This window comes from Mastomys coucha, unplaced genomic scaffold (assembly GCF_008632895.1).
Source record: "Mastomys coucha isolate ucsf_1 unplaced genomic scaffold, UCSF_Mcou_1 pScaffold13, whole genome shotgun sequence".
Taxonomy (NCBI): Eukaryota; Metazoa; Chordata; class Mammalia; order Rodentia; family Muridae; genus Mastomys; species Mastomys coucha.
Window position 1 is genome coordinate 39,574,835 of NW_022196895.1, and position 22,152 is coordinate 39,596,986.

The window sequence follows — 22,152 nt, forward strand, 5'->3', positions numbered from 1 at the left end:
AGAGAGAGAGAGACGATAGAAGAAAATATTTCAACTTGGAAATCAAGTCTTCTCTCTAAAAATGTAGATCTTTACTGGAGGTAATTTTCACCTCCTGCTGGAGGTGGGGTGCATTTGGTAATATCTTAGAATTTTTCAAATTAGTTTGTATGCTTATTTTCAAATGTATAATCACTTCATATTTTAATATAATAGCAAATCTGTGTACCTTTCACCAGAACTTAATTGTGTAAATATTTCTTATTGTCATAATTGAGGATATGTGCCAATGGACTTTGCTGGGTCTAAGTCAGAAGAGCTGCTCAATAAACCACACTGCAGGAGGCATCCTTCCACCCCAAAGACTTAAGAATGATCTGATGATCTGTTTTAGTAGTGCCAGATTGACAAACCCTACTGTTAAAGAAAGGAGGTGAGATGTGTACTCTTGCTTTCATCTTGAGATGTCAATGTCAATGAATGATGGTGAGCCTGGAATAACAGTGGCACCTACATATGTGATGTATACACTTGTGTGTACTTCAGACTATTGTACAGACTCTAATGCTATACAGCAAAACAATAAATGTGCCACAATTCCTTGGCCTGTATCTGTATAAAAGCATAAATAATTGATTCAATAATTGACATAAATAACTGATAAATAATTGATGCAGATAAAACTCTGCATCAATGAGATTACTGAAGTGCTTGTTCAGCCATCAACTCTGTGCTTGCTAACTACTTTCTGGCATGTGTACTGGAGTGTACAGCTAAGGCATCAACTAATTCCTGGTTTCAAAAATGCATGTTTTTCAACCATATGGAATGTAAGACTGAGAATAAGAAAATTAAGTAGCAGAGGTGAGACATGTCAAATATGTAAGATGTTTTCACCCATCTTTAATTCCTAGGGCCGTGACTCTATACATAACACCAATTCATCAGACAGTAGATAAATACATGATTTTTCATCACACGTTCTAAGTTTTTTCTCTTTCCCAGACACTTGTCATTCAACCAAGAGGAATCTGAGACTCGAGAGTCTGAGTTTTCTCCCCCACCTCCATTCCTTACCCATCTCCCTACCCCCTCCCACCCCTCTCTCCATTCCTCACCCATCTACCTAACTCCCCTCTCGCACCCCTCTCTCACTATCATGATCATGGTGCATGAGCTCAACATCATCCCTTATTGGGGCTGATGAGAGAATATTATTTCTTCCTGCTTCTTATTTGGTCCACCCTATACCGTGTCCATATCTGTCCTTCCTACACCAACCAATATAGGCTAATAGGAACTTGCAATGTGAACCGGTCAGGCTTGGTGTGGCATAGTACTTGCTTAGCATGCACAAGATCCCTAGTTCCATTCCCAGTGGCATAAGGATGAAAAAAAGCCTAGAAAGACCACAGTAGTCCAGAGTCTAAGAGATAAAGAAAGGAAAAGTTAGCTGAGTTGTATTAAAAGGCTTGGATTCTTACAAGGCCCCATGCTGATCTTGACTCTTCTTGCTCTCCAGTCTCACCTCTTAGCCTGACTCTGTGCCTGCCAACCATGCTGACATCTTCTGCAGCTACTAAACGTACACTGGGAGCTTAGTGCTTGCTCTCTTTTCTGAGACATCTTTTTAAGACCTTTCTAGGGCTGGTACCTTGGTTATCATATATCCTCAGAGCTACCTGACTAGCTGACCTCACATGGTTAATTTTTCTTTCTTATTCACATGGACATCAATGCACATTATCTAAGCTTCTTGGCAGTATTCAGTGGCCGCTTAGAGATGATCCATGCCATGGTTCCTTCGTGCTATGGCTTTGTCCATTTTCAGCTGTATGACAGATCAGATGTCTCCAGCAACTGTGGCATCTACAGCTGGCCTATGATACATGCTTTTAATGATTATAAAACAAGGTTTTAAATGTACTTTCTTTTAGAGTGTTCTATACAGTTTGCTTATCTGGCAGAAGCTTCTATAAGAGGTGGACCTTGAAAAAGGACTGGGAAAAAAATGAGAATGTTCAAATGTCACTTTTGGTAGAAAATTAAGCAAACAAAGCTTGGAAATAGGAAATCAAGAGCAAGTGGCAGTAGGCTTTGCACTTGAAGGAATTCATGAGGTAGTCTCAAGTCCTATCTTAAGGGAGGGATAACCAGATAATGAAAGACCTTAAGAAACCTACACAAGGTCTATTTAGAAAGGGAGACTACGGATGCCTTTGAGCAAGAACTTACTTTGAGGAAAGGTGATTGAAACAAAGACTGACTTATGGAGGAGAGTGTGAAGTACCTAGGATGTGATTTCCGTGGCCTCTGGGGACCCAAGTGCCTTTGCTAGTGCCATCTAGTGAGTTTAAGCATATTTTCCTTTATGCTAATTACCAGGCAGTGTCCATGGTGAATTAGGTAGATATCTAGCAAATGCAGTCTACCACTAGGAAATATATTGAAATGATGAATACATGTATAGATGACAGTTAGGTTAGCACAGGGGACACTATGAAGTCATTGGCATAATGAAAGATCTTGCAAATGCCTATAATGGTGTCAGAAAAATAGACTAGCTGAAAAGCACTTGGGGGCCAATGTCAGTTGGATGGAGTGCTACCTAAATTCATGGAGAGAGAGAGAGAGAGAGAGAGAGAGAGAGAGAGAGAGAGAGAGAGAGAGAGAACTGAGAAGGCCTAAGTGTTGCAGCCTGAGTGACTTTAGGTAAGATCATTCTACAATAAGATCATTCTACTGACCCAAGTAGATGGAGTGAGATGGGCTAAGGACAAGAATCCACATTGTTTTCATTTTAGGACATTCAAGCACAAATGTCTAATGAATGTTTAGCAACAGCCTCTAAAATTTACACATCACAATTATATCATCACTGTCTTCGGTATAGCCTAGTCAATGCCTTCTAGAATAACGGCTATTAAGCTACTAATTAAAAGGGAAGAGGAAAGTAAGAAATAATTGGCAGAGATACACTTAATGAATACTTGTTAGAGAGATGGAAATATCAGGGAATTCTCTCAGCTCAGCCTGAATCTCTTTCAAAAGGAATTCTTTCTTGAGAGAGGTGTCATAGGTAAAGAGTTAAAAAGAGATTCAATGCCAGAGGCTTTATCCTAAGCAAATTTGGATTAACTGTTAGTCCACATTAAAACAAACACATCTGTACTTACAAGACAAAGCTCTCAACTTGTTGAAAAAGAAAAAAACAATGACATGCTTTTGCCATGTAAGAGCTTTGTGCAGAAGACATTTTTATCCCCCAGTAGAAGTGAAAAACAAACTCACAAAATAACCTATTGTCAAAAGCTTCAACAACTTTTGACTGATCAAACTGCAAATCTTTGTTATTTTGGAGGCCCTCTGAGAGAGTATGCAGATATCTATCATTGTTAGTACAAATGACTCCAGTGCTCTGCTGGATTGAAAACCACAAAGCTCCTGGCTCTCTCTGGACTGACTGTCTTCTGTGCTTTGCTCTTACTCGTATCATAAAAGAATCACAATTCCTGTTCTACTCCTTGAACTTCCAAGCATACTTCACACCGCCTGTCTATTCCATTGATTGTCCCAGCTCTGAAGACCAAATAGTTCAACCTGGCAATATAGATTCCGGAATTCTTTCGAATTTGCTCTGTGGACAGGACCCTACTGCTGATCGCTGGTCAAGTTCTGACACAAATGATGAATTGCAAAAGTTTTTGGGAGCAAGTTGCTAATAGGTGCCTATTATTTTGACTTGCCAGTCTAGATGGATCACATGACTCACAAAAGCCTTAAACTACATATGACAGCATTGTGCTTTGCTTAGCACCTAGTTCTTAGGGCTGGCATATCTGTGATTTTGCTCTGTCCTTTACTATTTTGAAATAATCGTTTGACTACTTTGTTTCCAAAACTGGGATAATAAGAACACTTTCGTCTTAGAGCTCCCAGGAAGATGAGGTGAGATGATGTACAGCCTTCACATTCTTAACAATCTATTTTTACATGTATATATGCCACACATATATGTTATGTATGGGTGCTTTGCCAGAATGTATGTCTATATGTCATGTGCATGCCTGGTTTCCGTGGAAGTCAGAGAGAGCATCAGATCCCTTGGAACTGGAGTTATAGACAGTTATGTGCCATCATGGAAGTGCAGGAAATAGGATCTGAGTACTATGGAAAAAACAGCCAGCGCAATTAACCTCTGAGCATCTCTCTAGCCACAAGTACAGCCTTCAGATCCCAACTGTGCGAATGCCAGGCAGCATGAAACAGCCTCCGGGCTTTGTTGTTCTTGCCATTTGTTTTGAGAATGAAGAGACAGGCTCTGCTCCCTTTTACCCTTTCCAGATGATTGCCTGGAGCTCAGTTATTGGCAGGAATAAATGAAGCAGAGCCAGTGCCCTTTTTTTCCCTTACACAGGTGAGTAAACAGGCTCCAATAGATTTGGAGCCTGTGACAAAGTCATTCTAGAAATGAGAGCCCCGCGCAGCACCTCTGAAATGCCATTTTCCTCAAGACCAAGTTTATTTACCGACCTGCCGTCCTATATTGAGTGATGGTGGGAACCAGTTATTTGTTCCACTTGTTCTCGGTTCCATTCACATATCGGACATGCGTTGCTCTGTCCCACGTGCTCAGGATTGACCTATGCGCAGATGCGGGGCTTGGTCCTCACCTGGTGGGCTTGCTGCAGGAGCTCCATCCTCTCCTGGAGGATCTGACAGTCGTACTCCCGGCTCTTCCTCAGCATTTGCCGCCGTAACTTTTCTACAGCTGTTCTCAGCTCCTCCTGCTGCTTGTCACTTAACAGTTCACCGAACTTGATCACAGTTTCTTGCTGCAGAGCATTGTACAAAGTAGCTTCTAGTTCCTGGATTCTCTGGCAAACAGAATCAGAAAAGTCTAACTTTGGGACCGAGCACTTAGGTGTGGTGTGGGGAGACTGTGTGTGTGGATAGGTGAGACAGCTACTTGGCACTTCGGTCTTAGGGGATCTCAGAGTTTCTGAGAGCTTCCTCCTGCCTGCCTCGCTCATTGTGAGATGCCACAACTGCTATTCACACAATGCATAGTCTACTCTGTAAGCAAATTCATTTCCTTTCTAGGGATCCTGTTCATGTTTTTGTTTTAGGAGGTCCTCTGTTATAATGACTACACCTCCATACCTCCTTCACTTTTCAAATGTAGCTGGGGATGGGTTTATTCTCCTTTCTCCTTGACAGCCCTGTTTTAAGCAGTGGTTAATTCCACAGTAGTCAATGTGTTATAAATAAGTGTAAGTAGGAAAGCATTACTTGGAAGTTGGAGACACATTTCAAACATAAAACTCCATCTAATTCACACAGTTCTCTGTACTTGAAATGTCCTATGGTTTCCATGCCTATTCTTTAAAAAAAAGAAAGAAAGAAAGAAAAAAAGAAAGAAAGAGGGAGAGAGAAAGAAAGAAAAAAGGGAACTATGATTCAAAAATAGCCTAGAATGTTAGAGTTGCCCTGGTGTGTGTGTGTGTGTGTGTGTGTGTGTGTGTGTGTGTGTGTAGGCCAAGGATTGGCATCCATGCCTTCTTCAGTAACTTTCACCATAGTCTTTGAGGTGAGGGGTTCTCTGAATAACACTGCAGCTCTCTAAGTCAGCTAACCTGTCTGGCCGGCCAGCCATGGGGATATTCCTATGCTGGCTTCCCTAGCAATGGGATTGTAGTGCACATCATCACATCTGGCTTTTGTATCAGTGCTGGGAATCAGGTCTTCATGCACAAACAACAAGCACTTGAGCATCTGAACCATCTTCCGAGCACCTGGTCCCCTTCTCTTCATCAGCTACACTGAGGTTTAGGGGAGGTCCAATGACTTTCGTAGTCCTGTTTCATTGATAAATTATCTACTATATAGAACCTTCCTCACCCTCCCTCTGCTCCTCCTTGTGTGAGTGTGAGAGTGTATATGTGTGTGTGTGTGAGTGTATGTGTATGAGTGTGAGAATGTATATGTGTGTGTGTGTGTGAATGTGTGAATGTGTGTATGTATGTTTGTATGTGTTTGTGTTAGTGTGTATGTGTGGGTATGCTACTTATCTCAAATACAGTTGCCAAATCTATAGTCTTATTCCCTGTAAGTCTGGCAGAAGTGACTTGAAAAGTCCTGATAGAATGCTTTTCTACTGTTCCTGGACCAAATATATTCCACCTTTTAAAAATTAAATATGGCTTTCTGCATGAGGTCTCAACAATTTCTTTCTAGACCTTAGCTTAATTTTATTTTCTATAGGCAGGAGAGACAAGGGTTTTTAAAAGAAGTGGGTAAGAGAAATTTTTGTTTTATTTTTGAGCCTGTGATCACCTCTCATTCTCTTGTTTCCCCATTGAACAATACAAGAATCCCTTCCTCATCTGGAGAGTGTAGTCTAAGCTGTCTTTAATACAAACAGGGATTCAGGGGTTCACTCTTTTCCCCAGAGCTACAAAAGCATTATGAAAACCTCTGATAGCAATTTTGGGCCTATCCTACTAGTTTGTCCTTTGTCTTCTGGTTCATCCTTGTGACCCAGTGAAGGGGTGGGGTAAAGTAGAGAAGAAGAGCTGTAGTCCAATGTCAGGAATTTTGCAGTATGCATTTTTTGTAGGAGGGGAGGAACAAGCCATGAGCTACTATAAGAACAAGTATCTACAGAGAAAAAGAGGCACAGTTCACTTAGCACCATGGCTTCACTTGTTGTGGTTGCAGTTATGGGCTCAGATCAGGCCCAGTCCCTGAACTAAGAGCTATGCTCCAGCAATGGTTTTCCTCTATAATTCTGTTTTCCTCATATGTAAAAAGAATAATAAGATTACTTGTAAATTCTGTGGTTATTTTAAGAACTAAATGAATTAAAATATGCATAACATGTATTAAATCCATTATTATTCTATTAGTACATTCGAGTCCCAAATGATAATACTCGATTTAATAAAGTCCCTGTTGGATCTACACTGGCATTCAGTATGTCCTACATTTAAATATTAATTACCTAATGGTATACATTTAATTTCAGAATGAATTAGAATTATGTATAAAACATAAGAATATTATATTAGCAACAATCTTGGGGTTCTGTTTCAAAACTGAAGAAGCAATTAGTAACTGCTGTGTATATTCATGCTGTGAGTATTCAACTACATGGAATAACAAATTAGACCAGACATCTTAGCTCTGTTGTACAGGGTAATGAGCAAGGGATGAGCTGGCTCCTTCTGGTACTTACCATATATGCCTGGTCGAGAGCCTGTTTTCTGTAGTCTAGTTCTTCCTCCAGGTAGCCTTTGATTTTGCAGAATTGTTCCTATAATAAAGGGTCACATTGACAAACTGCGACAGGAAGCCCAGTTAACTTGAAAGTGATACATGGAAGGTACACAGATGAATGTTTTCTCTAGTACACAGGACAGATTACTACATTTGTAGAACTGTAGTTCTCTTCTGCTAAGAAATTAGTTCAGCTTTCACAGTCTCAGACAGGGAATGTGAAAATCAATAGCAAGAAAGATACAAGGCATAACCACTGGAAAGCTCTTAATGACTTTTAAGCCAGTCTGAGAGTGGGTAATTAAGGAGAGATTTTTGACACAGTAGCTGTTAAAGAATAGCTCTGTGTGAGTACACATGACTTTCCACTTCTCCTGGTTCGATACCTAGAGACTCAACTATCTTTGGAAGAAAGATATCTGAGAGAAACATCCGTTGACTATGAAATTGCTTTCATCATCCCTTATAAACATGGAGCATAACAGGTATTTGTAAATAATTTACATTATAAATGTGCATAGTCCATAATAATAATAATCTAGGGATAATTTAAAAATGCATAAGAGGGTGTGTGCAGATTACATGCAAAGTTGTGGAATTTTATAAAAAGAACTTGGGCATCTCTAGACTTTGGTGTTTCCAGGAGATCCTGGGACCAGTTCTCTGAGGACACAGAGGACAGCTATGTATTGATAAAGTATGTTTTTCTAAGAACTCTATGAAATTTAACACAGGGATATTATATGATAAACAAACTTAACTGTTTCAAATTAATTGATGTAAGTATGAAGGGCATTTTAAAGAGCTAGGGTGACTCTGCCCACACTGACATTTGATGAGTATTTAGTGGCCCCTGTTGCAAAGCTAATATGAGCCAGGAGATATAAATCTGAAGTTTCTTCATCTCATCGATCCTTGTACATCTGTCAGTGCGTGGCCATCTTGTCATTATTAGTTAAAGCTTTGTTTTGGGGTACTACATATTTCCATGTGCAAGTCAATCATTTCTTCGGGTACTTAAGTGAGCAGTAAAAAACTCTTTCCAGATGATTGGATGTTTGAAAGCCCAGTTGTACACACTTCTCAGAGTATGTAGTAATGCTGCTATGGGCTTTCCTGACCAGCACTGGGTGGGGACCAGTGCTCTAAGAGCCCCATAAAGGCTGAATGTTGCATTAGTAGTTGTGTATTGAAGGAGATCCCGATGGCCATTGTGAACCCAAACACAAATCTTTTCGTGTTTCAGTATAGTTCTTAATTTCTTGGTAAAACATGAATTCTGTACATATTATGATTTTAAAACTGTTAAATTCTATAAAACACAAATTATTGTTATCATAGAATTTCATGACTTGATACGGACCTACTACATTTGTTTTAGCAAAGATCATTTAAATGGGGTCTTGTTATAAGATTAAACATGATGATGCAGGTTAACAACTTATTAACTCCCACATTTGGTGATATGTTATTTTAACTTGTGTTAAAATGCACATGAAACAAAATTAATCATTAAAGTATATATTTATACTATGAAATACATTCATACTGTTATGAAAGCCATGCCCAGAAGTTTTTAGTTTTGCAAAAGAGAAACTTATCCCTTTTAACAACTCTATTTTTTTTCTTCCTCTCCACCCATAACAACCACAGTGTGCCTTCATTTCCTATGAGTTTTATGACTCTATCCATCACATCCATGGCGTAATGGCACCTGCTAGTCCGTGACAACTCATTTTACCTAATGTCACCACTGTTCATCTGCACTGTGCCTTTCACCAGACATTATGGATGCCTGTTTGCCAATAATGGCTACATTAGAGTGAGAGGTGTTAGAGAAGAAAGTAAACAGAGAGCTCCAGGCAGAAGAGATGTTGCATGCAACAACTATCTTAGAGTAAACTAACACACAACATTCCATACATTGCTCATCCATTCAATTATTAGTAGATACATTGATTACATTGACCTTGTAGCTATTGTGAATATCACAATGTAAGTGGGTATACAGTAACCCATCACACTCCAATTTCAGCTTTTTTTTCTTGGTAATGCTGGCTTATATAATTCTATTGAATTTTAAAGCAACCTCCATGCCATTTCCCATATCTGTACTATTTCATACCACAGCAAGGCCCTGGGTTCTTGTTTCTCCACATCTTTAGTAACAGCTGTCGGTTTCTGCTTTTTTGACAGTAGCTCTCTTAATGGATGTAAAATAGCTAATGGATTCTTAAAAGCAGAGTTATAACCATCAAGTCTGTAATTTTTACTTGGTAATTATTCACAGTAGCAAAAAGTATTCAGCCTGAGAGAAAATATCCAACTTAATTTCTTTTAACATTAATTTTTATAAATACTGTCAATGTACAGTACAGTATGCTTTGAGGGAGACTACAGCAGGAGGTTATCAGCTACTAATGAGAAGTATGTCCCACAGTCTGTACACAAATCAATAAGGCAGTTACAAACTCCCATGCATTCCAGATAAAACATAGAGCCAATGTTCATTTCCTATTATTGTACTATGTTTTTTTCCTTAGGCTTACCATGTCACTTTCTAATTCCAACATCTTCTGGTGCAGGGCAGCCTCCGCTCCTTCAATTTGTTGGATCCACTAAAGGGTTAAGAAGATAGAAATATTTGGTGTGATTGTTCAGTGTGGTATCGATTCTGTGAGCTGTTCCCTGGAATGGGTGGCCTTTCCCTTTATGTCTCTGGATGCTGATTGAAACCTTTGGTAAAAACTTAATGACTTTTATTTCCAGGAGTTTAGACAAAATTCTACCATCTTCTGTACATCATTATTTAGCAAATAAACTCTGATGTCTCTACTACGTGTCACCTCCTAGAGCTTCAGTGATGAACATGATTAGCAAAGCTTTGGTACCCATGGGGAGATTTTTTGGGGGGAACTGAAGTCTAATGGAAGAATGAGGGATGTTTGGGGAAAACTGGAATGGAATTCCAAGGAATACAGTGTTCAATATCTGAAGGTTAGAGGACCTGAGGGAGTGTCCCTAGTGAGAGTAAAATTTGGATCTATGAAAATGATTCCTGTAATGTGGTAAGTTGAGGCCTTTTAAACAAACCTCACAAAGAGAATGTATTTCCTACAACTCAGAAGGTAACCTTTTGATGTGGTGTTAATAAGCTCATGGTCTTTGGGTCCTATTGTATGCAAATACCGTACAGATGGCTTAATATAACCAATGATCTGAATGGGTGTTCAGCAAGGTGAATGCCAGCTTAGACCTTATGGATTTGTGATTAGGCATAGCTATGTGAGAGTACCAGGAGGAGCCTCCTTGGCTCTTGTTCAAATTTACCTTTTCTTTGCTATGTGGCTTTGAAAGATAACCCAATGTTCCTTGAATTACAAATTTTTATATATCAAGTTGTTTTGATAATAATAATGCATTTTTAAAAGAAAAGAATATAAGGTGACAGTATATTGTATGAACTAAAATGTCATATTTTATTTCTCTTCAGTATGGGTACATGACATGGTACATCAAACTCAAATAACTCTATAATCTAAAGCCTTTGGAGAGATACCATGACCAGCCATCCTCAGCCACTGACATCATGGAGAAAAACAAAGGCACAATTTGACAGCAGAGCTGTGAATCTCTCTACTCCCTGACTATACACATGGCTATATACTTCTTTAAGGGCATTTCAGTCAACAGCTATGGTTTTGTACATAGTACTGCTTTTCCTGACCACTCTATTTGCTGCCCCTTTATCTTTGAGAAATAGCTTCTGTCAAATCATTCATTCTGTTTCAGATGCTGCAAACCTCAATGATGCCATTGTGAACTGCAGATCTGCATGTTGGCTCCTGCTCCTATTTGTGTGGCTAAGGTAAGCTACCATTTGTAAAAGGAAAATAAGGTGCCTGTAAACTGGATGCAAGAAACAATGATGGTATATGCAGTGTGACACAGATCTGGACCCACTATGCTTTCTCACTTAAAAAGCTATTGCTTTTTGTATGAAGACACATATGACTCCACTCTTAGAATTTTGTCTAGGTATACACTTTGGCTAAAATCATACTCCCAACTGTTGTCTATATTTGTAGTCATAAGATCAAAAATGACATTTAGAATAACTTGAGAATAGAACCAAACAAGAGTCCCTTTGGGGGAAGTGACTCTAATTTGATTTGCAAAGGTCTGCACAAACATTGATTACAATCATGAGTTCTTAGGGCAAGCATTGGCCTTATTCATCCAGCCCCTTGCTTTCTACCACAATGTTAATATAGAGCTATTTACCCGTTACTTGCTCAGCTGGTTATTGTCATGCAAGAAAGACACGAGGAAAGGCATGTATTAGATCGTTAAAGATCCAATGTTACAGCTCCTGGGTGCTCTGCACAGCTTGTTTAAGGATTTCTTGAACTAGACAAGCATCTGGAGATGGATTCTGGGTTCTAACTAATACAATTATCACCTTGGGCAGAGCACCTACCTTTTCTGTGCTTCTGATTCTTTGAGGGAAATATGATCATGATACCTAGATTCAGTAGTTAGAAGAGTCTGGTTCAAAAGAAGCACTATGTAAGTGTTCACTGTGCTTTAGCAGACCTTGTGCTACACTCACTTAGGGACCAGCGTGATACTCATGGACCTAATGAGGCACACAAGGCTAGTTCTCTTTCCTTTACATCTCTATGTCACACCTATCATGGAATCAGCCCAAGCTCTCTTTGAAGTCTCAAAGCAGGGCAATTCTACATCACATTAAAGGACTGTAACTCTCATGCTTTCAACTGTGTAAGACTCTCCGACCATTGTTGTTAAATAAACCCCAGAATGGCTGATACAAACTGTGCTGTTTCTTAGGGTGTGAATGGGTTCATTCATTTATTTTTTTCAGGAAGCATTTACTGATCATCTCATCTCTAGCTGCTTGGGTTGAAATAGGATAAATAAAGGGAAGAGGAACAAAGACCATATCCTCCTCCAGGGTGAATGAGGTGTGGAGGTTTGAATGACAGTGAGCCCTACAGGCTCATAGATCTGAAGTTTGGTCCCCTGTTAGTGGAACTGTTTGGGAAGGATTTGAAGGTATGGCTTTGTTGGAGGTCACACTCCTCACCATGAAGTAGCCCTCCAAAACAGTAAGCAAGCTCCCAACTGAATGTTTTCTTTTGTAAGTTGTCTTGGTCATGATGTTTCATCATAGTAATAAAACAGTAACTAAGATAGGTGGGTTGGTTGGAAAAACCAGAGTTTGACAATTTATTATTTAAATACAATCATCAAAACCCAGGGAGCAGAAACATGGTCACTATAGAAACATCAAAAGTCTATCTGGCCCTCATGGACTGGTAAGGCTTTCCTACATAAGAGGAAGGACAGTAGTTATGATAACGATGCAGAGGTGGAAAGGGAAAATCTGAGCATCTACATAAAGACTTCAGGGCAAAGGACTAAGTGAAGAGTGAGGAAGAGCAGAGCATGCTCTCATGTGTGAGTACGTGTGCGCATGTGTGCGCACACACACACACACATACACATGCACACACATAAACACACAGGAACGCATGCATGCGCATACACATAGGCACTTACACTCATGTGAGCACAAATGCACGCCATGCATGCTCACACATACACACACACACAGGAATGTATACACATGTATCAACATACACATACATACACAAATACATGCATGCACACATGCACCCACTTGCACGTATCCACACTGAGAAAGTGTGGAGAGAGAGAGAGAGAGACAGAGAGAGACAGAGTGGAGAGGAAAGAGAAGAGAGGCAGGGAGGGAGACAAACAAGGAGACAGATGGGGCAGGATAGAGAGAAGGAAGAGAGAGAGGGAGAATGAAAGAGAAGAACAGAGATAGGAAAAAAGAAGGAAGAGAGAAAATATAGAAAAAGGGAGGTTGGAGGGGAGGGATTCTGAAGGAATCTGTAGGTAAGGTTTCAAGTCAAAGGACTTTTGGTAAATTTTGAATTCTGGACCTTCTGTAGCAAAAATATGACACTATTAAACTACTAGGGAGAGGAAAGAGAACATGATCAAGTTTTTAATTAAATTCTGAGGGAAACAAGTCCTAAAATAGAAACTTCTCACTTTTCTTTCAGTACAAATGCAAATACTTCAACATGTACTTCAGACAGAAGAGTAAGGCCTTTCTAAACCTAAAAACAAAACAACCATTTGCACATCTGGCAGATCTGACATTAGTTTCTTTTATCATTTGTGATATCCAGTCCATATTAAAAATTTCCAAGTGATGAGCAAAATGCCTTTAGTTAGGATACATAAATGTGGTTTGCTTAAATGGACATTAATAAATGGATCATGTCAACATTTTGTATTTTTAATTCCATAGCGCTATCCCCTGCTTTGTCTTTATGTTATTATTTTGAGAATTAGAACAATGCTATTTGACCTGCAGAATTTGATTTCAGATTTGAAGGAGCTGAGTATTGCTCAGAGTTTCATGTTACTTTTATGATGATTGTTAGGCCCTTTAGAATTAAGACAGCAGCTTGATAGATAAAAGCAAAAACCTTTCATCTTATTCAAATGTGTGCATACGACTCTCTGCTATGTGCAGATTCTCTTTTGAATTAATTTTTCTTGAGAAAGAGTCTTGCTATGTGAGCCATGCTGGTCTTGAACTTGCCTATCTCCTTCCCAAGTTCTGTGAATACAGATTTGTACCATCACATCTGGCTCTGGGTTCATTCTTGAGACATTTGGGAACAACCAGGAATCTGCCTTCCCTGTGTTGGTTCTCTCCACCCCTCATTTACCAGGTGTAGACACAAGGGGTCAGCAGTGCACCAATATCATTGGGCTTTCGGAATGAGGCTGCCACCATACAGGATCAAGCCACAGATTCTATGGCATATACACAAACTAAAGGAACAGCTTGTCTGGAGCAACTCTAGTTTCACCAGCTCAGAGCAAAACCCTTCTTGCTGGCTTTCCAGTTCACTAGGATTGCTTGAACAATGTAACTGAGAAGATTTTCCAAGGTGATGAATGTTATTATTTACAGATGGCTTTAAAGTAAAAAGTATCTATCCATCACAAAGTGATTTATAGACTTCTGTCTGCTCTCATGATCCTGGGTTGAATCACATTTATCACATATTGAATAAAGTAAGGCTGGGTGCACAGGGGTAGGTGCTGCAGTCTCCTGCCCTCAGACATGAAGTTTAACAACATTGGATGACTGGAAATGTGAACTTCGTTCATTACCTTCTCTGCCAGGGACAGCACAGTGCTGGCCTGAATTATGGCCACCTGCTCTTCATTCCTTAGGTTCTGTGAAAAACAAGAGACAGAAGATAAGGTGAAAATGCTCATGACATTTACACCATGGAAAACAGGCGTGCCAGAGCACGCGTGCAAATAGCCTCTGCCCATCCCTATTCCTAACCATTCCTCATAAAGAGTTCATGCAAAGTTGAGTGCTTTGTGTGAGTGTGAACACACTTCATTAGAAGTCACGCTAAGAAAACCCAGAATTAAGAAGAAGCTTTCTCCTCACAGCAGTTCTGATCCAGTTTCAATGGTTCTAATTTTCTAGGGGAAAATGGTACATATTCTTCGGTGTACTAGGTGAGCCATTCACCTTATGGTACTGTGAATGGTGCTGCCCCTGAATTAACAGGCCTTGGCCCTGCTTGAAGGGAAGTATTAAGAAGAAAAAGGTTTATAGCCTCCTGCTTCATTTTATGGGGCTGCCAACAACCCTAGTGTTTAGCAGTCTTCCTGACCGCCTGACTGATTAATTTTACATAGAATGCCTGTGAGCAGCAGTCAGGCAGTAATTAGCTTTAATCACTGCAGATGTGGTCTGCATTCCAACCTGAACCCTTTCTATGAAAAGCCCTTTACCATATCTCCTTTCTCAGTTACCTTCAAGTCATTGCTATGTCTGCTCTGGGCTTGTGGGATTCTCTCTGGGGAGGAACCCGCTTAGGTAGATACTCTGTCTTTCTTGCTATTGTCTTATACCTGACACATGGTAAGGATTTCATAACTCTATTCAGGCCAATTCATACCCCCACCATATTTAATCAAGGCATGACTTACCCCATTGTCACCTAGGATATCAAGCTGCTTTATGAGATCAGGGATGTTGACATCCTGCAAAGTCAAGGAGATGCATTCAGGGTAGGCACCAAGATGGCAGAGAGAAGAATACTGAAAGCAGGTACACTGGGCAGCTCAATGGAAGCAGGAAGAGCTGTGCAGAACGTGAAGCAACCAACTAGAAATAACAGGGGCAACCCAGCTGTACCTCAGGAGGAAGTCCTCAGGCCTTTCATGGGGACTGCATGGCAGTCTATTTTCAGGGGAACAGAACCATGCCATCTCAACCTTAATATTTGAATTGTGTTCCATTAAGTGCTAAAGAAAGAGTCACATTTGATCTAGTAAATTCTATGTTCTGAAGCCTAAGACCCTCCCCGAAAAGGCACAAATCCTCCCATAATTAAATCCATCAAAAGCAGCAGCAATGACTGGTGGACTTCAAAAGTCTCTTCTCACTCAAAAACTCCACAGCACCTGGGAAGCGTCAATAAAGGGACCCGTGACATGTTCTATCTATCAGGTCAACTTGAATTATGTTTCTTGAAGCACATCGTTTATTTATATTTCCCCCCAGGTAATTAATACCATGTATTTGAATGCATGCTTTTTGAACCTACACCATTCTTTATGTTCCTATGATCTAAATGACCCATCTCTGTTCTTTGCTATTACCTTTTATAAATCTGTTAAACATTTATTTTATGTCCTATTGATTTTCTGATAGATGTATGGCTATTTCCATCCTGCTATCTAGGGATTGACATAGAGTAGCCATGAGCAGCCTTTCTTTTCCCAGTCCCCTGCTTTCTTGATGTCTGCACACACAAAACATCCAATGTCTGCCTACCTTGACACCTTCCTTCATACAGTAGATCTGCAGCGCACTCACACCATCTGAGAAGGGGTGAATTTGTAGATTAAATGGAGGGGATCTCCTCTCTCTCTCCTTGGAATACATAGGAAGAAAAAAGAAGCAGCAACTGATTAAATGCTAAGCCAGTTGTCTCTTTATACTATTTCAGCCATTTATCAATGTGTCATTTGGCCAAAATACAGAAAAAAAAAAAAACCCTCAAGATATACATGATTAAATTGAGTGTTAGAGAATTAAGCAGTCAACTAAAAAATATGGGAGAAAATTTATAGATTGTGCCATACATCCTTTTTTATTTCTAATATTTATTTATTATTATAAATGAGTACACTGTAGCTGTCTTCAGAGGCACCAGAAGAGGGCATCATATTTCATTATGGGTGGTTGTGAGCCACCATGTGGTTGATGGAATTTGAACTCAAGACCTTCGAAAGAGCAGTCAGTACTCTTACCCACTGAGCCATCTCACCAGCCCCCACCATCCATCCTTAAAGATTTTTGTTCGGGGAAATGTGGAAGTAGAGATGCAATTTAAACAGTATTAATATTTACACCCTTCAGGTATCACAGGGTGAGCTGACTATGAAGGTGTATGATGCCAAATAGCCTCTGTACATGTGATCCTCTCATTCTTTATAAAGAAGATATACAGGCTACAGGGGCAGTCACTCCTCTCCACTGGAGCACCCTGCTGGCTAACTTTACCATCTGAAATAATCTGAAGAAGAATATCAGTGGCAAAATGATAGAAAATTCAAACAGGAATTTGTCATCACCCAGAACTTCAGTCAGATTTTGTAGACTAGAATGAAGATGTGATATGAGATGTTTTATTTAAAAACAACAAATCCCCAAAATGAGCACCTCAAGTTTGGCCAGAATAATGTAGACATTTTCTAAAATCCATCACCCAGCTGTTGGGAAAGCAGTCCCAGTGAGGATAGTCTGAAGCTTCTTTAGCTTCTTTACAAATTTTCATTACCAGGCAAGATACATGGCATAGGCAATGTTTCTAAGGTACTCAGTCTTGATTGTCACAGTTTTCTTATTGTGAACTACCTCTGGGGTCTAAATAAGAGTGTAACTCTGAAATGCATAATTCATTGTGCAAGTGATGACAATACTGTCATTAACATCAGCAGTTCCTTACTTCCAGTTCTAGGTTGCGAAACTCCAGCAGCTCATTCTGGTCTCTGGCATCCTGAAGTTCCTGCTGTAGCCGGTGATTCTCTGCTTCCTGCTTCTCTATCTGATAAAGTAAACCCCGGAGTTAGGTGAGCCCAGCAAGGAACACCTTGGCAGAGCAACCATGGATATGGTTGTAAATCATCCACTCAGTGAACAGTATTTGCTGTAGACCATGCCAATGATCCCAAAGGAAATATGATTAAGGTAGGGTTGGCTTTCCTCGTAGCTATTTTCTAGCTTATTTGGGGAAGCACAGAGAAAGATGCTAAGGAAAAAACCTTTCTCTGACATGAAGGCTAGAGCTCCTCTAGACAGTGAATTTGAAACACTTGTATGTCTCATGTGGATCAGATACAGTGTGTGCAGAATAGATTTAAGGGTGTCTATGAGGGAGATGGACACTCATCTCTAAAAATACCAGTTACTGTTAATTTAGACCTTATATGTTTCTGGCTACAACCTAGTCAACTCATGCCCATCGTACAATGTTTTGTATGTTGATAAGACCTGATGGGTATTTTTGTAGTAATTCTAAACTACATTATTGCTTCAAACAGCTCTTACCTATAAAACTGAGAATTGCTGAAGAGGGTGACGTGAGACTCCATAAGATGGAATTCCAAACCTTAGAAAAACTGTTCACTATCTGATCATTCAGTATGCAATGTTACCAGTGTCATCTCTGCACAGCCATGTGTGAACATGCAGACATTTACACACAGACGCACACGTGTGTACACAACCATACACACGCGCGCACTCATTCATGCATGTACACACTCATGCACACATGCACATATGAACAAGCAGTTCTGATCCACCATGTGACTCCAGGAGCTTTCTCTGTCCTTACCTACCTGGATAATACTCCTCTGTTTTCTTTACCACAGAGAAAATCATTCTCTTCCCTTAATGCTAAGCTCTAAGCTCCACATGAACCTCTGATAGCCCAAACACTCAGAAATGCTACCTCTTTCTTCATCATCTGTAGAACTGTTTGTTGTTCTTTCTGATTTGCTACTGATTAGTTGGTTTTCTAACACAGGACCTCTCTATGAAGATCAGGCTGGCTCCAAATTCCTGGCCTCCAGTGATCCTCCTCCCTTAGTGTTCCAGGCAACTAAGACTATAGGTACATACTGCTACACTTTGGTCCTGTATGACTTTCTCAAGGGCATCCTGTACAACGTGATGAAGCATGAGGCACGCGATTAAGTCAGATGTGCATCAATTGTGTCAACGTGCCTTTCCCTTTGGGAAGGGCTCATGTCTGAGACTCCTGTAGATCTTAAGGGATCTGATAATTTTTATGTACTTCTTTCTTTGTCACTAACTATGGAAGGATCATTATGTACAGTGACATAATCTACCAAAACACATAACTGAAAATAAAATACATAGGTTTTGTGTGTGTGTGTGTGTGAGAGAGAGAGACTCCTGCTTTTGAGTTAGAAGACACAGCTCAAAAATTCCTGTTTGTACCAAAGAAATAAAAAAAAATAAATAAAGGAAATCAGAAAGAAAGCTGGGAATCAACTGTATGATAAAGGATTGTAACAATGTGTCACTGGACATCTCTCAGATTAGTAGGACAGTAGCAGCAGAGCAATGGTAAGGGCTAATGTGACATTCATTAATATGACAAAAAAGGTTTATCCACCATGCACCCTCCCAATCTCTTTCTGTCTCTGACTTGCACTCCCATTCCCCACCTGTGTGTGTGTGCGTGCGTGCGTGCATGCATGTGTGTGTGTGTGTGTGTGTGTGTGTGTGTTGTATGACAAGGATATGGGTACCCAAGGAGTTCCTAAGTGGGTATTATATCCCTTGGAGCTGAAGTTGGGTGCTGTTAGTTACTGCTGTAGGTGCTATAATTGAATTCAGGTCCTCTGGAAAAACATCAAGTGCTCTTAAATGCTGAGCCATCTCTCAAGCCCCCTCATCGTAAACATCTGTAGTCAAACGAATTTTTTTAATTGACTCAGGTTGCAAAGGTGATTATCGTTCTTAGAATCTTGGATCAATATATTGGATCTGTGATAGGATATTGTGGGAGATCAATGGAACCGATAGCTACTGATAGAATTAGAACAGTCATTCACAAATTTCAACTTATTAATGGGAGTGAATTATCTTTTTCATTTCTTTTGTAATAGAGACTGAACTCAGAGCTTTAGGTGCTCTGCCACAGAATCTTCTTTTTCATTTTTCTTCTGAAACAGTTTCACTAAGTTACCTAAGCTAACCTTGAACTCACTGGGTAACCTTAGTAGACCTTTCAGTTCCGATCTTCCTGCCTCAGCCTCTTCAGTAGCCAGGCACTTGTGCTAACAGACCCTCCTAACCACATTTTTATAGAAGCCTTAAGGTCTGAATCTGGGGCACTTGCCATCTCCATACATCATCCTGATTCATTTGGAGAAAAGTAGGCCGCACAGCCTTTTCAGACGAGATGAGGCCATCTTTATCCTTCTCCCTCTGACCAGGGCAGAGTGGCTAATTTTTGTTGATTATCAACTATAGAAAATATTGGTGGGAATAAGGCTAAAATAACCTCTATAGTATTTTGAATTTATCAACAGAATACTTTCCTATGTTCAGAAAGCTTTAAAGTCTATCTGTGTCAAATATACTATTTGTTTTTAATCTTTCATTAGACTACAGAAAAAAATGTACCAAAGGAAAAGTTATCTTTCACCTTGAGATGGTCTATAGTGTTAAATTGCCTCAGAGCAAAAGGCTGTGGTTAATTATATCTACTGGATAGACACATATCTTAGTGTGCTGACAAGTTTCCTGGACATGATGGTTTTTGTTTTGGATGCTTCTGAAAAAAATCAATCCCTTCCTTTAAGGTGTAAAAGAAAACAAATAGCCAAGCTTAGCAAATATGTTTAAAAGTGAGAATATAGTCTGTGTTAAGTCGAAGCACAGATATATTCTGTCACTTTCTTACACAAACAGCATGTGCAGTGAGGATTTGGGGGTGGGACAGGTGAACGACCACACAAGAGATGCTCATGTGCATGTGTGGGCACGCACATATATATAGACACACGGCATATATACAGTACATATATATGGATAACAGACTGGTGGGGCACAGGAATCACTCCCTCATGAGTCTGCAGCCATGCACGAGGGCCACTGAACTGATGGGGATGATGGTAATGGGATGCAGTTGAGCACGCAACAGAGGACAGAGCAGCAGTGGGAGAGCCTCCCCTTCCCTGGCCCCTGTGCCACTCCTGAGAGCACCCCCTGCTGCTCCTGGATCATCATTTTCTCCTCTGCCCCACTAGGGTGGTGCGCCCAACATACCTTTTCTAAAAGCTCCTGGTTTCTCTTAATGAAAAGTTGTTTATCTTCTACCCAGTGTGAATCCTGTTTGACAAAGAATATCGCGCAGTCAGCATTTCAGAGTGCCACGAAAGGAGTAGTATGTGTCCTCAAAACCAGCTGGCCAGAGCCATGTCCTTTCCACCCAGTTTGCCTGCAGAGGGTAACTGGTTCTAGTAAATGACTCCCACCCTTTCCAGCAGCATTTTCAAAAACTCTGTTGCCAGGAAAAAAAAATAGTCCTTTCTCCGTTGTTATTTTCTACCCTCTACCTTTTCCAGTCTGAATAATCCAGGACCAGCCTTCTGGGGACTCAGAAGTGACCACACAGGCAAAAAGTGAAACAGGTCAGAATGCACACGGGCTCAATACATATGAATGGAGAACATTAAAATGTAGAACCATATATGTAGCACAGAGGCAAAGAGTGCAGCTATGGGAGGAGGGCAGCACACTGTCTTTGTGGTTTGTGACATCTCTAAGGCCTAGTTGACCGGGCTCCTCTTCCACTGGCCTCTCTCTTGCCCAACGTCATTCACCGCTGTGGCTGAGTTTGCACTCTGGGAGAATAACACCAGGGACAGGAATAGTTTACATTCTGACACAGTCTGAGAAAGGTCACTGTGGTGAGCCAAGCCATGTCCTGGGTGTGACCCATGCATGGGGTGAGCCAGAGGAGAGTTGGAGTGAACCAGCTGCCACTGTGCAAAAGCTAGCACCAAGCACCTACCTGCCCTTTCTGAGCCAACGTTGCCTCCAGGTCTTCGATTTTGGCCCTGTACCTCAGCACCTCTGCCTGGAGCTGCTCTTGTGCCTGGTAAGATCAAAATTCCAGAGTTCAGTGAGTAAAATGGCCATTCTGCGTGTTGTCCTTTACTAGTGTTCAACAAGTTAGTTTGTGTAGGGGAGGAGTTTTCTAGAATAAAAGTATTCTGCTACATTGCCTTCATGATCTAATAATGACCTAGAGTCGTCAATAAACTTTTCTGGGATCCTACTTGCCAGTATGCTAATAATATTCACACTCTTTAACTAGTCATTAAGGGACTGCCATCATACTCCAGATTCACCACCTGGACTTCAACTCTGACCTAAAGTGGCATCCCTGTCTCCTACATCCCTGCTGGTAACTCACTGCGGCTCCGTAATGTAAGTGAACTTGTTATTTGAGGGAAAATAAGTCTTAAATTTCCTCTTCAAGTTCTATTCATTCTTTCAGAGCCAAATTTGTGCTCTGGTATCTACACCAAAATTGAAAACTTTTTATTTTATTGGCCATTCCTAGGACAGTACGGAAGGTTAGCGAATACCGCCAGTGAAAAATCTCAACTATTATTTGATATTGAGGCAAACATATGAGTATGGGAGACTATTTCTTTCAGATGGTACATGGCTTGTCCCAA

The 22,152-nt window shown here is 40.3% G+C and overlaps 1 protein-coding gene across 5 annotated transcripts in view; it reads right to left on the reverse strand.

Annotated features, from left to right (window-relative positions):
* Positions 1–22,152, reverse strand: part of Jakmip2 (janus kinase and microtubule interacting protein 2) — a 157,529-nt gene that overhangs the window by 13,323 nt on the left and 122,054 nt on the right. For 3 of the 5 annotated variants that reach the window (XM_031365597.1, XM_031365594.1, XM_031365596.1), the window contains 9 exons: positions 21,480–21,563; positions 20,732–20,794; positions 17,373–17,471; positions 16,196–16,294; positions 15,346–15,399; positions 14,506–14,571; positions 9,807–9,875; positions 7,217–7,294; positions 4,653–4,856 (listed from right to left, as the gene is read on the reverse strand). In XM_031365597.1, the coding sequence (XP_031221457.1) occupies positions 4,653–4,856; positions 7,217–7,294; positions 9,807–9,875; positions 14,506–14,571; positions 15,346–15,399; positions 16,196–16,294; positions 17,373–17,471; positions 20,732–20,794; positions 21,480–21,563 (816 nt within the window). The remainder of the gene's footprint in view (positions 1–4,652; positions 4,857–7,216; positions 7,295–9,806; positions 9,876–14,505; positions 14,572–15,345; positions 15,400–16,195; positions 16,295–17,372; positions 17,472–20,731; positions 20,795–21,479; positions 21,564–22,152) is intronic. The other 2 variants (XM_031365599.1, XM_031365598.1) reach the window with 1 other exon arrangement.